This window comes from Rhagoletis pomonella, unplaced genomic scaffold, assembly GCF_013731165.1.
Source record: "Rhagoletis pomonella isolate Grant_MI unplaced genomic scaffold, Rhpom_1.0 Rhpom_scaffold_00011, whole genome shotgun sequence".
Classification (NCBI taxonomy): Eukaryota; Metazoa; Arthropoda; class Insecta; order Diptera; family Tephritidae; genus Rhagoletis; species Rhagoletis pomonella.
This window is the reverse complement of record NW_023458565.1, coordinates 1,241,227-1,252,623: the sequence shown is the minus strand read 5'-3', so window position 1 is coordinate 1,252,623 and position 11,397 is coordinate 1,241,227. Positions and strand designations below refer to the sequence as shown.

Genomic DNA, 11,397 nt, shown 5'->3' with positions numbered 1-11,397 from the left:
AAAAAAACATTTAGAGGACAATTGAAACTTCGCAAGTAATTGAAAGTCATGAGGCCATAACGCATATTAAATATGGTAAGCAAGTATGAAAAAAGCAAATTAGGCTTTTAAATAGGGCTTTAATGGAAATGCAATTATTATTTTTTTTATTATTTTATTTTTATTTTTCCTATGCGCACTGAATTTTGCTTCCAAATCGCTTGCTGCTTGTTGCCGCTTGCCAAAACGCACGAAAATCAAAATCACAACCTTATTACCGCTATGCACAACGTTAACAGAGGAAACATTCGTCGAGGAACGTACGCTAGTCGTCGAAGAAGGTTTGAATATAGAAACTGAACAATTGTAGAAACCAAACAGAAAAAAAATTCAAAAACCACAAATAAAACTAAAAAAAAAAATAGTAACCAACGAAGATCACCAACTCCAACTTCAATGTCTCCAAACCAAAATATATATAATTTAAATAGGAAATAAAAAAAAAAATATTAATCAATTAAAATTAAAAATAATCGTCCCAAAGTTGTGCAAATTACAAATACATTAACTACTGTTTAAAAGAAATACTAAATATTAATGCAAAATACAGCAACTGACGAAAATTTGGATTTAACAATAAAAAAAACCAAAACAATGTAAATACTTTAATAACCTCAATTCGAAAGTTATCTCTCCGCAGTGAACTCTGAATATGTAATTGTATAATTATTCCATAGCAGTCCAGTCATTACTATTACTACTACTACTACTACTACTACTACTACAATAAGTCTGCTGTTTGCCTCCAATAACTAAGTATATACTAGTTATTTACCAGAAATGTTGCTAATTCTAATACCACACTACAGCCACATTACTTTCTGCTGTTACTTACTAATTTTGGCCTTTGCCCTACGACTATTGCTAATAAATACATACTGATTGCTACTACCAACAGCAAACGTACAAAAGCTGTACTCGTAAAAAAAAAAACTACTAAATAAGTACTACTACTACTACAGTATAAATATTACTACAAACTTTCTTCGGAAGGCTACGTCTTAAACTAATTGTAAGCAAAAAGAAATGCATTAATATCCTTCGCCGATCACTACTCAGCATTAATTCCTCGGCTCTGCTGCGCTGTTATCATATGAGCTTCTACTTATTTTATACAAAATTTAAATAACGTTTATTACAACTGAATAAATATTCTCATTCTAGCTTCTTATACATTTTCTTTGATTGAAAATTACTTTAAAGAAAATTTACTAATATTTCTGCTACTGCCAATATTTTCGCAATTTAATATTTCCAAGCTAGCTGCTGTACTGCATTTTACTCGCTTTGAAGCGCTTTTAGTACCTCTAACGCTTCACTTTCTGAGTAATATAAACCAGCTCGAACTCATACAATATCGAAACAAAGAAGTGTTTGGAAATAAGGTAAGCCCCAAGATTATGATTATGATAAGTACATATGTATGTGTATGAGTTATGGATATATGTAACCACACATACACACATATATTTATGTAAATAAATGTCCAATCAGAATCTGTTTGTCTGTTTTTTTTCTCTTCGTGACCAACTTTATTTTACTTATTCATAAAGACATATGTACATATGTATGTAACTAATTACCTGCTTGTATGTATGTACTATATATAAATGAAGATTGCTTACGTTATCTATTCGTGTGTCGTCTTATTTTTTCAAGTTGTCATTTAACACCAAAACTATCGATTCAATTTGTACTAGTTATTGTCAGTTAGCCTACCGATTAAATGCCATGTAGAAGGCCCGCGATAGGCCTGACCGTTGCAAGTAAACACGCGATCGAATTGAAGAGTTCGAATACCCATCAAGGTGGAAAATTTAAAAAATTTTGAAAATGTATCTAATTTGTGCAAAATATTGTACCTAAATACAAACAAATGTACCTAGAATGTTTATGTTTGATTTTACAAATTTCGAAGCTAGTCAAATCTGCTTCAAAGTACGAAAATACGAAAAAAAAATCTACCTTTACAGCGCCTTTTATAATTTCGGGAGTCTCACTCAACTACTTATTTTTCCGTAGAGCTCTGTTTGAAATTAGTTCAACAGCAACAGATTTGACAACCACCAGCCACGAAAGGTACCAACCTTCCACTTTGTGATAATTGAACTGTAATAGCGAGCTTTAAGAGCCTCTGAACCGCGTTAACTGTCCGTATAAACACCATTTACTTCAAAAGGTTTTTAAACCGCGATTTTTTCTATTTTTTTTAATAAATTTTTGTTTTTTTCCCCACTGTCTAACTCTGCACTAGACTATATGTTTTACTGTGCGAGAGAAGATGCAGATAATAGTGTAGAGTATTTCATCCGCTTAACGCGTTCATCATAGGCAAAACTTCTTCTTCATTTTCTGTTTACCAATAGCAACCTCCAAATTAATGATAAGAAATAGCACTATCCAATAGGCCAATAGGTCATGGTTAGATGAGGGCACTAGGCTACTATGACCTCAAATTGGTAAGAAAAAGACAGAAGAACTGCTCAGCCTCACAAGAGAGGACTTTTCGAAAGTCATGACCTATTTAGCCAGATATTGGCTATTTGGTAAGCACTCTTCGTTATTAGGAGTATTCTTCCATGAATTTTGTAGAAATTTCAGAGGTAAGGAAGTGGAAGTATGTATTCATGCTTTAACACTTCTTTAGCTCTCTAATAGAACTATCGGGTGTAGGAATATAAGCAATCCTACGCTTCATAAGAGTTTCAAAATGTTTTCATTAAATATAATTAATGATCAATACGAAATTAACTTAACATGAGCACCAGGACATAGCGACATTTAGGGAAACGAGGCATCGGACGAACTAGCTCAGGGAGATCAAGAGCCGCACGGGATCTTAAAGGATTTCCCGACAATTTCTGGTGTCCTATGACCAAATAATTTTCTAAGATGAACGGGTGAGCCACAGAATTTTCGCGGACCAACAAAGATGGATTCTACTCATTCTCTTGCTTGGCAAACGAAGTACAAATTTAAAAATTCTTAAAATAGAGTTTAGCCCGAAACATTTTGCTCGGTAGATTTCCTTTGACATAGAGTTGGAAATTCTACACTTCTTCAACGAATGGCTGAGTCACCTCATGTTTGTCGGCCATTCGAATAATTTTGTTCATGTTCAATCAAATAGAATTTCGCGGGCGTGCATGCCTCCTGTAAATTTACTTGGCATATTTTCAAGAGGAGAATTTCAAACAAATTAAACCATAATAATAATACACTCGCAGTCATTAGATCAGCACACCCTTGTGATCCTCAGTATGTATAGTTTTCTTTTTTTTTGTTTAATATTCATTACTTTCTTATACAATTTTACAAATTAAAAAAAAAACATGTCGCCAAAAAGATGTACTATCCTAATTTAATTACCTGCAGTGCATAAGTTAATAATATTTTTAGAAAAGTTTCGGGTCTGCAGTTTGTAGCCCATTCAATCTTAATATAATAAGTTTCAGGTGGCTACAAAACACCGTCGATTTAAAAAAAAAAATATTTTTGTTGACAGTGTTATGCGTTTTCTTCTATATAAAAATTTTGTCGAGCATAGTTAAGATAAATTCGCTATGGTACATTGATAAATTCTCTTAAAGGCAGCTCGCAAGTGGCAAAGGGCGTATCAATGCTTTCTTTACCCGGAAGAATTTGTTCGGCCGTACCCCCCTCGCCAGTTCATCTGCCATACTGTTATCCTTTATATGTATACCTGTGACAGGTTTAGATCAGGCATGCCCGGCGCAGGGCACTTGCTTATAGAGTTCTGCCGGCGTTGGGCATGCCGGGTTTAGACTCTTCTGCTTAGCCATCTCTTGCAGAGATCGGCGGCAGTACAGCAAAATTTTTGGCCAATGGCCCTATTGCATGAATATAGGGCTACGGACGTATTCTCATAACACCGAACTATGTTCTACTTCCAGCTCAGTTTTCTATTCAAAATGAGGCCTTAGAATTTCGCTTTATGCGTAAAGCTTAAGAGACACCCGTTTAGTTCAAGCGGGGTCAGTAGCGGTATCTTGCATCTTCTCGTAAAGAGAACAAGTTCCACTTTCCCCGATAGTGAATGTTACTAAATCCATTTTTTGTGAAAACTCAACTTGTACTTGTTTTATTCTACCCTTTTATATTCGACGAAGAGCAAACTTGCTAAGTCCAAAAGAGGCATAGCAAACTCGTTAAGGCGAAATAATTCGAATTCTTTTAGTTACCAACAAATCCTTCTGATTCTTACGGAGGTTCGCAATATGCTTTAAACAAACAAAATATTGTATTTAAAGTTCCGTAAAATAGTTGAAGGAAAAGGTTGTAAGAAGCTGTTTTGCTCTTCTGAAAAATTTGTAGAAATGGAGGAGCAATATTTATTTTTACGGAATTTTTTTCGTTTTCACAAACTTACCAGATAACGTAAGGCATCTTAATTTTTGTTTTAATTCATACGATATACACTCCTACTTTAAGGCACACATTGTATATAGTACACAAGTCAATCACTTTGCTAACGAATTTCACAAATACATATTTACATACTTATACTTACGTATTTCAAATATGTACTTACAAACGCCGTTTTCGCCACAACTACTACTTGCATGCATATACTCACACTAAAGCCATTCTTACTACTTGCGTGTAAAGCATAACACCATTCTCACGAGCACGACCAAATTTTTTACTTACTTACATTCGCATTCACAGAAACATCAGCACCTTTGATAGCCACACATGTGGATGAGAAAATCATACAACAAGTGCAAGAACAACAACAACAACAAGTACAACATGAACAAACAATTATCATACAACAACAACAACAACAACAAGCGGCAGAAGAAATTGTCGTTAAACGCGAAAAAGTCACAAAGAAGAAAAAGAAAGTATCACAACAACAACAACAACAACAAATCCAAGAATTCACAGAAATCCAAGAGCATCTAGAAACAACCATACAGAAAGACTTACAAGCAAATGAAACAGTCGAGGATTTCTACACCGACACAGTAGAGAGCATACAACCTGCAGACATAGCATACGAAACCATACAAATTGAAACACAATCACAAGAAAATATCGAAACCACAGCTCTAACACAGGTTTCCCAGGTGTCTATAGAACGGCCGGAGCCGAAAGTGGCACATCGTCAAATCGCCCCAGTGAAGACTGTGGCCATACAAGAGGAATCGAATACGCTCGAAATGGAGGAAGGTCTACGGCAGCAACATAGGCATACAAAAGAAAAATTGCATGAAACTAAAGCGGAAGTTGAACGTCGTGCGCCGGAAGTTTCGGAAGTAGAAACAAAACAAGTAACAGCAGAGCTGATAATCGAAACGCAACCAAAACCTGCACAAGCTTCCACAGCTTTGGATAAAACTGAGTCAGTGCTGGTGGAGAAGCCATTTATTGAGGATGCGATCAAGGGTTTGGAAAGCGCTGAAATACCAGAACAGTATGTTAAGCCCACATTGGTGCCACACATTTCACAGCAACAACAGCTAGAGTTGACAACTGCAATTGCTGTGGGAGAGCTACCAGTAGAAGCAGCACGCGAGCTGCCCACTGAAAAAGTATTGACAGAATATGTGGCTCACAAAAGCGTAATCGTTGAGCAATTAATAAGCACTGAATTGGCTGAAAAGCTCGAATATAAGCAATCACCTGCCGAGAAGCAAGCACCCGTTCAAGTTGTGGCCTCAGAGACAAGCATTCAAGTGATAGAAATTCAGCCACAAGATACAGCTGAAGCTTATGAAACGCATGCCTTCGCCACTGGTTTGGCGCGAGCAGAAATAATGGAGCATACAGCTTACGTAGCGCAAGAAGAAAAGCCAATTGATAAAGAGGATGTATTTCAAAAGCACGCTGTACCTTCAAAGGCTTTTGCAAACGTGGAAATTACGCCAGAAACTGCGCCACTGGAGGTGACACAAAGTGAAACAGCGGATACGGCACTAGAGTTGAAACCGAAGAAACTGCCGGATGCGAGTAGTGCACTCGAGCGCTTGATACTACAACAAAGTCTGATTGGGACACAGCCCGACTTGCAGAGCCCGCTGGTTGAAGTGCCGCAAACGGATCTGTCAACCAGACAGGCAGAGCTCAATGTAATTGAAAATGTACACATTATCGGTGCAGAAGTCATAACTCTAGAGGAACGGCCTACAGAACTTGTGCCTCAAGTAGAACCAAAGCAGGTCATTGCAGAGGCTGAACAAGCACACAGCTTGATTGTGGGACAAATAAATGAAGCGTTGACTGAAGAGCGCACACACGCACTCCAAGAAGACATACTTCCCACAGAAAAAATTACTAAAAGTACACTAACAACAGCGAATGCAGTGGCATTACGCACAGAAAGTTTAATTTGTGACGCAACAGCAATAGTGGATAGCACACAGCCAATTCCGCAGCATACCAAACTCGTGTATGAAGCAGCCACAGCCGTCGCTGATGTAGGCACTATACAGCCACATGAAAAGGAAATTACTATGCCGACTCAAAATCCTGAAACAGCGGAAGCCAAATTCTTGTTCGTTGAGCAAAATTCATTGTCGATTAAAGACAATCAAGCAGTGGATACCGCGGGTGATTGGCAGGCAGCACTGCAACCTTTCAGTCAAACGGCCAGTCACAAGCAAACTGAAATTACGCTAGCGGCACCCAGCGTACTGGAGGTACAGCCACAAGCAATACCCGAAAACTTAGACACGGATACGCCGAAATTGGGTGAAGCCACAAAAACAATCGATACTATGCTTGGTGGCGTCAGCGAAGTGCAAAATGTATTGGAATCGCACACAGAACTCACAACGGCAGAACAGCCCATCGAGAAAACTATCTTGCCTGTACCAGGCAGGACAATGCAGTCGCTGGCCGTTTATGAAGTGCAGACTACCGAAATGGACGAAGCTCTCCACACGCCAGATAAACCAACATTACATGCATTACACGAAACCACACCCGAAACATGCACACCACTGGAACACACAGAAGTGCTAACATTGCATACGATACGCGACACCGAAGAGCAAACCACACCGCAAACGGCCGTGGCCGAGTTCAGCATGCAATCACAAAGAGCTAAAAAAGTCCAACAGCAAACGACGTTGGACACTGCAAGTGCACTCACGATCGAGGAAATGCCAGCCAAACAACTATCCGGTGAAGCTTTCGATTTGATTCAGTCTTTAGAAGTCACTACCACAGCAACTCACGAAAAGGAGGCGACCCTAGCACAGCCCGAAAAGCCCGGTACAAAGCAGGCAGTAGCGCTCGACACAGCTGCATTGCCTGTTGCTAATACGAAGAGTACGCAACCAATTGAGACTTTAGCCACACTTGTCGAGTCCGATTTAAATAAGCAGCGTGCGCGCTTTAGTTTTACTGAAATAGTATCTACCGTGCAATCGTCGGATGAAGCACTCGATTATGTAGAAGAATATCAACGTAAACAAGCGCCGACGGGCACTGTTGACAACGTGGAGTTAGTCGCGAACAAATCCGCGTTGGAAGTGCTGACCACAATCACTAGCGAAAATGAGGAGGCGCATGCCAGCGAAAAACCAAAAACAAAAGGGCCAGCCGAAGTAAAAATTAATGAGTTAACTCAAAAGGCGGCTGTCATACATACGCCTTACGTGCATGATACCACTGGTGAATTGAAAGGTGTAGAATCACTTGAAAACATCGGGAAGCCGACAACTGATAGTATCTATGGAATTTCAATTCATGAGAAAAATGTCTTCGAAAGAGAAGCCAGCTTGGAGAGTCGCCCCAAAGAAAAAGAATTCCTGGCAACAGTAAGTTTCAGCACGGAAGATGCAAAATTAATACAACAAAGCATAATGTATGAGCGAGAAAAGGAATTTAAGGAAGTTAAGCCATATGAAACAACAGCGCAGGCAACAGCACCCGAGGACACGCTAAAATTGCCACTGAGCGAAAATGTCTTCAATTTAGAGAGCGTTGGCGCAGTCGACAATCTGAAGCTATCCACCACATCAGCAATTTCGCAATACCAGAACCTAAATGAGACTATAATATCCGAAATCATTGCTTATGAAGACTCTAGGCCCGGTGACATGGCACTGCCGAAGCACGAAGAACAGCCGCTCGCGAGCACTTTCACACTTGCCGAACATGCGGCAATAGCCAGTGAAAATGTTGTAATCGAAGATGCGAAACTTTTCCAGGACAAGCCAGCATTCGATGCGAAAAATGCACGGTCAGCCGCGAGTGAACAAATGCACCACGCTCCGGTACTCGAGCAAACTAACATACTACAAGCTGCCAGCGCTTTAACGCTACCGGAACTTCAACCGGATAGAGCAAGGGAAGGTGCAGAGAAATCATTACTAACAACAAACTTAGTCAAACAAGAAGATATCTACGAAAACTACACACCCGTTAAAGACACGGATGCAGCGCCAGCTCAGCACGCTAACATCGAACACGAATTTCACCATTTGCCTACAATACAATCCGATCAACCCGTCGAGCGAGAGAGCGCATTGAAGTCGGCTAAACTATCAGATTCGCAAGCAAGTGATAGTGTCATAACCAAATCATTGAGCTTACCAATAGTAAATGAGACGACAGCAGCTGAAGCACCGCATCCACTGAATGAAGATGCGACCTCACTTACACAAATTAAATCCTCCCTTGTGGGTTCTCAATATGAAGTGTCTATTTCACAAGTTCACCCTTATGAAGGCACCACTGAATTACCAGCAAAAGACATTGCGTCTACCGCCACACCAAATCTCAATTTAGAAAATAGTAATAGGCCGGCACAAGTCGAAACTCTCACTAACGTATACGCCAAAGAAGGAGATGTGGAGAAATTCAAAATCGATGAACAGCGCGCGAAACCTTATGTGGAAGGCATGTTGACCGAAACTATTACTACCGGCGTAACCGCGTACGAAAAAGCCGATTCACTGCAAGCTTTAGAGTATTCAGCGAAAGCGGCTAAAACGTCCATGGATGAGCGTACACAACAATTACAGGTTAAGCAACTCGATGTCATTCTACAAAAGGAAACTACCCTCGAAACGGCAATTAAAGCCGAAAATGTCACACCATATATTGAAGGAACGCAACACGAAATGCTTGTAACAGAGATAGCTACCGTGGAACCACTAACTGAGCTACCTCTGACGCTCGAAAAATCAGATAAAACGGCACGGCATGTCATAGACGACAGCATACGTCAAGCGCAGACAATAGCCACCCCGTTGCTATTAGAAAAAGAAAGTGTAACTAACACCGAGGCGCCTATAAAATACACTGCAAAACTGCAAAGAGAACAAGTGCAAAATGATAAAACCGTTACTGAATTGACGCCATATGAAGACGTAAAAAGTCTACCAGACACTGCGGCCGTTACACCCCAAAACGCAAGCGCTCGCTTTGATTCCAAACCAATATTGGCAAACATAACTACCCTCCAAGAAGCACTCATAAAAGAGGATGGCATTGAAAGGCTTAGGCCGGAACAGGGTATGGCAGAGGTTGTGTCGGGCAAAAATATAGCCTTTACAACCGAGGAAATAATTAGCCTGAATCTTATAACTGAAACATACGATTTGAAAGCTCAGCCCGGAATTTTGGCCAAAACTACACATGAAGAGTTGAATGAAGGTAAAACCATAGCCGAATTCCTGTCATATGAGAGCAGCACTGCACTGCAAACAAAGGCGCCGACACAGCTATTGCCACAAGCTGTTCTAGTCGAAGGAAAAACAAAATCCCTAGAAAAAACAGAAATAGAGGTGTTTGAAAATGTCGAGGAAGCTGGCGAACTTAAGCCTCGCGGTATTGAACGCCTCCAGGCAACTGTAGTTTTGCCAGAACTTAAAGCTCCGATCGTTGACGAGATTGCAATCAAACCTCCACTCGACCGTATTGAAACCATGAAACCTTCCCAAGAAACCGCAACAGCGATAAGGGAAGAGCAGGATAATGTATTGGTAAATACGTTAACGACTTTTGAAAGCATCGTTAGCATACCAACAAATGAAATACTTGAAAATCGACAGGCACAACCTCGTGTGAGCGATGCCGAATACACAGCCATCACAACTGAGCCCATTATATCCGGTACTACAAACCAGCTACAGGACGACAAACAAATAGATCAACATGCAGTTATTAAAATCACACCACATAGTACGTATTTGAATGAACAACCTATCATCCAGGATAATCTTCACACACTAGACACACACACACATACATTGGACACGGCGAAAGTTCAAATAATACCGCAATATGCAATTAATAGCGAAGATTTGCAAACATTCGAGCAGACGATTCCTCATTCCACAGATCTGTCGAGACAAATCACAACAGCACCTACACTAGAAACGGATATGACATATACCGCGCTACAAACAACACAATTTATTGCTGAAAGCTCTGATATATACAAACATACTTCATCAGCTGAAAAGTCCGCCCAAACTATAAGTACTTATCATCCACACATCACAATCGATCAACAAGCTGTTGTTGAACTAGAAAAGGAAACAACGCTAACCACAACAAAACCAAAATCTCCCCAACAACTACAAACACTAATCGAACAACCAAATTACATACTCCCTATACAACACACGGAAATTATAAACGAAAGTGCGATAGGCTTCGATATTCAGGAAAGTTTAAGAGAAACTATAAAAAACCCAAAAACAAAGAGCGCTGAGTCTTTAGAAGCAATCTGTGTAGAGGTAATACCCAAATATCATACCACAGATCACATACAAGAAGATAGTGTATCACAACAAAAACCCAAGTATAAACAAGAAATCGCATTTGACCAATTAGAAATTCATACACATAGTGTAAAAACTCCGCTCGGTAAGTACAACAACATTTATGGTAGGGAATATTCTATATGGCGTATTACTTATTCTGACCCAATCGAGCCCCCAAATAAAGACAAAACACATATGACACACAAGTTTAGTACTAAAACAAAAACAAAACATTACCATATTAACCAACATTCTCTCACACAGACACACCGAAAACAACTCACACCACAGAACACAAAACACTACAAAAAACACTTATTCCCGACGAAGCTAAGACCACGGAAATGCCAGAAGAAACAAGAATAGTAGAGACCATCTCTGAAGACGGCAAGCCAAAGAAGAAGAAGATCCGTACCCGTGTCATCAAGAAGGTAAAGGGTGACAAACAAGAGGTCACGATCATCGAAACCGTCGAAGAAGATGACAAACAGCCCGAAACAACTGTTACAGTTGAAGAAACTCCTATCGAGGAAGCTCCCGAACAAGTCAGAGAAATGCCGGAAGAGGTTCGTATTGTTGAAACCATCTCTGAAGACGGCAAACCAAAGAA

General features: G+C 39.8%; 1 protein-coding gene across 1 annotated transcript in view; it reads left to right on the top strand.

The window, feature by feature from the left end:
- Positions 1–11,397, top strand: part of LOC118747095 (titin-like) — an 80,710-nt gene that overhangs the window by 12,143 nt on the left and 57,170 nt on the right. Inside the window, exon 6 of the mRNA XM_036481086.1 lies at positions 4,729–10,890. Within this exon, the coding sequence (XP_036336979.1) occupies positions 4,729–10,890 (6,162 nt within the window). The remainder of the gene's footprint in view (positions 1–4,728; positions 10,891–11,397) is intronic.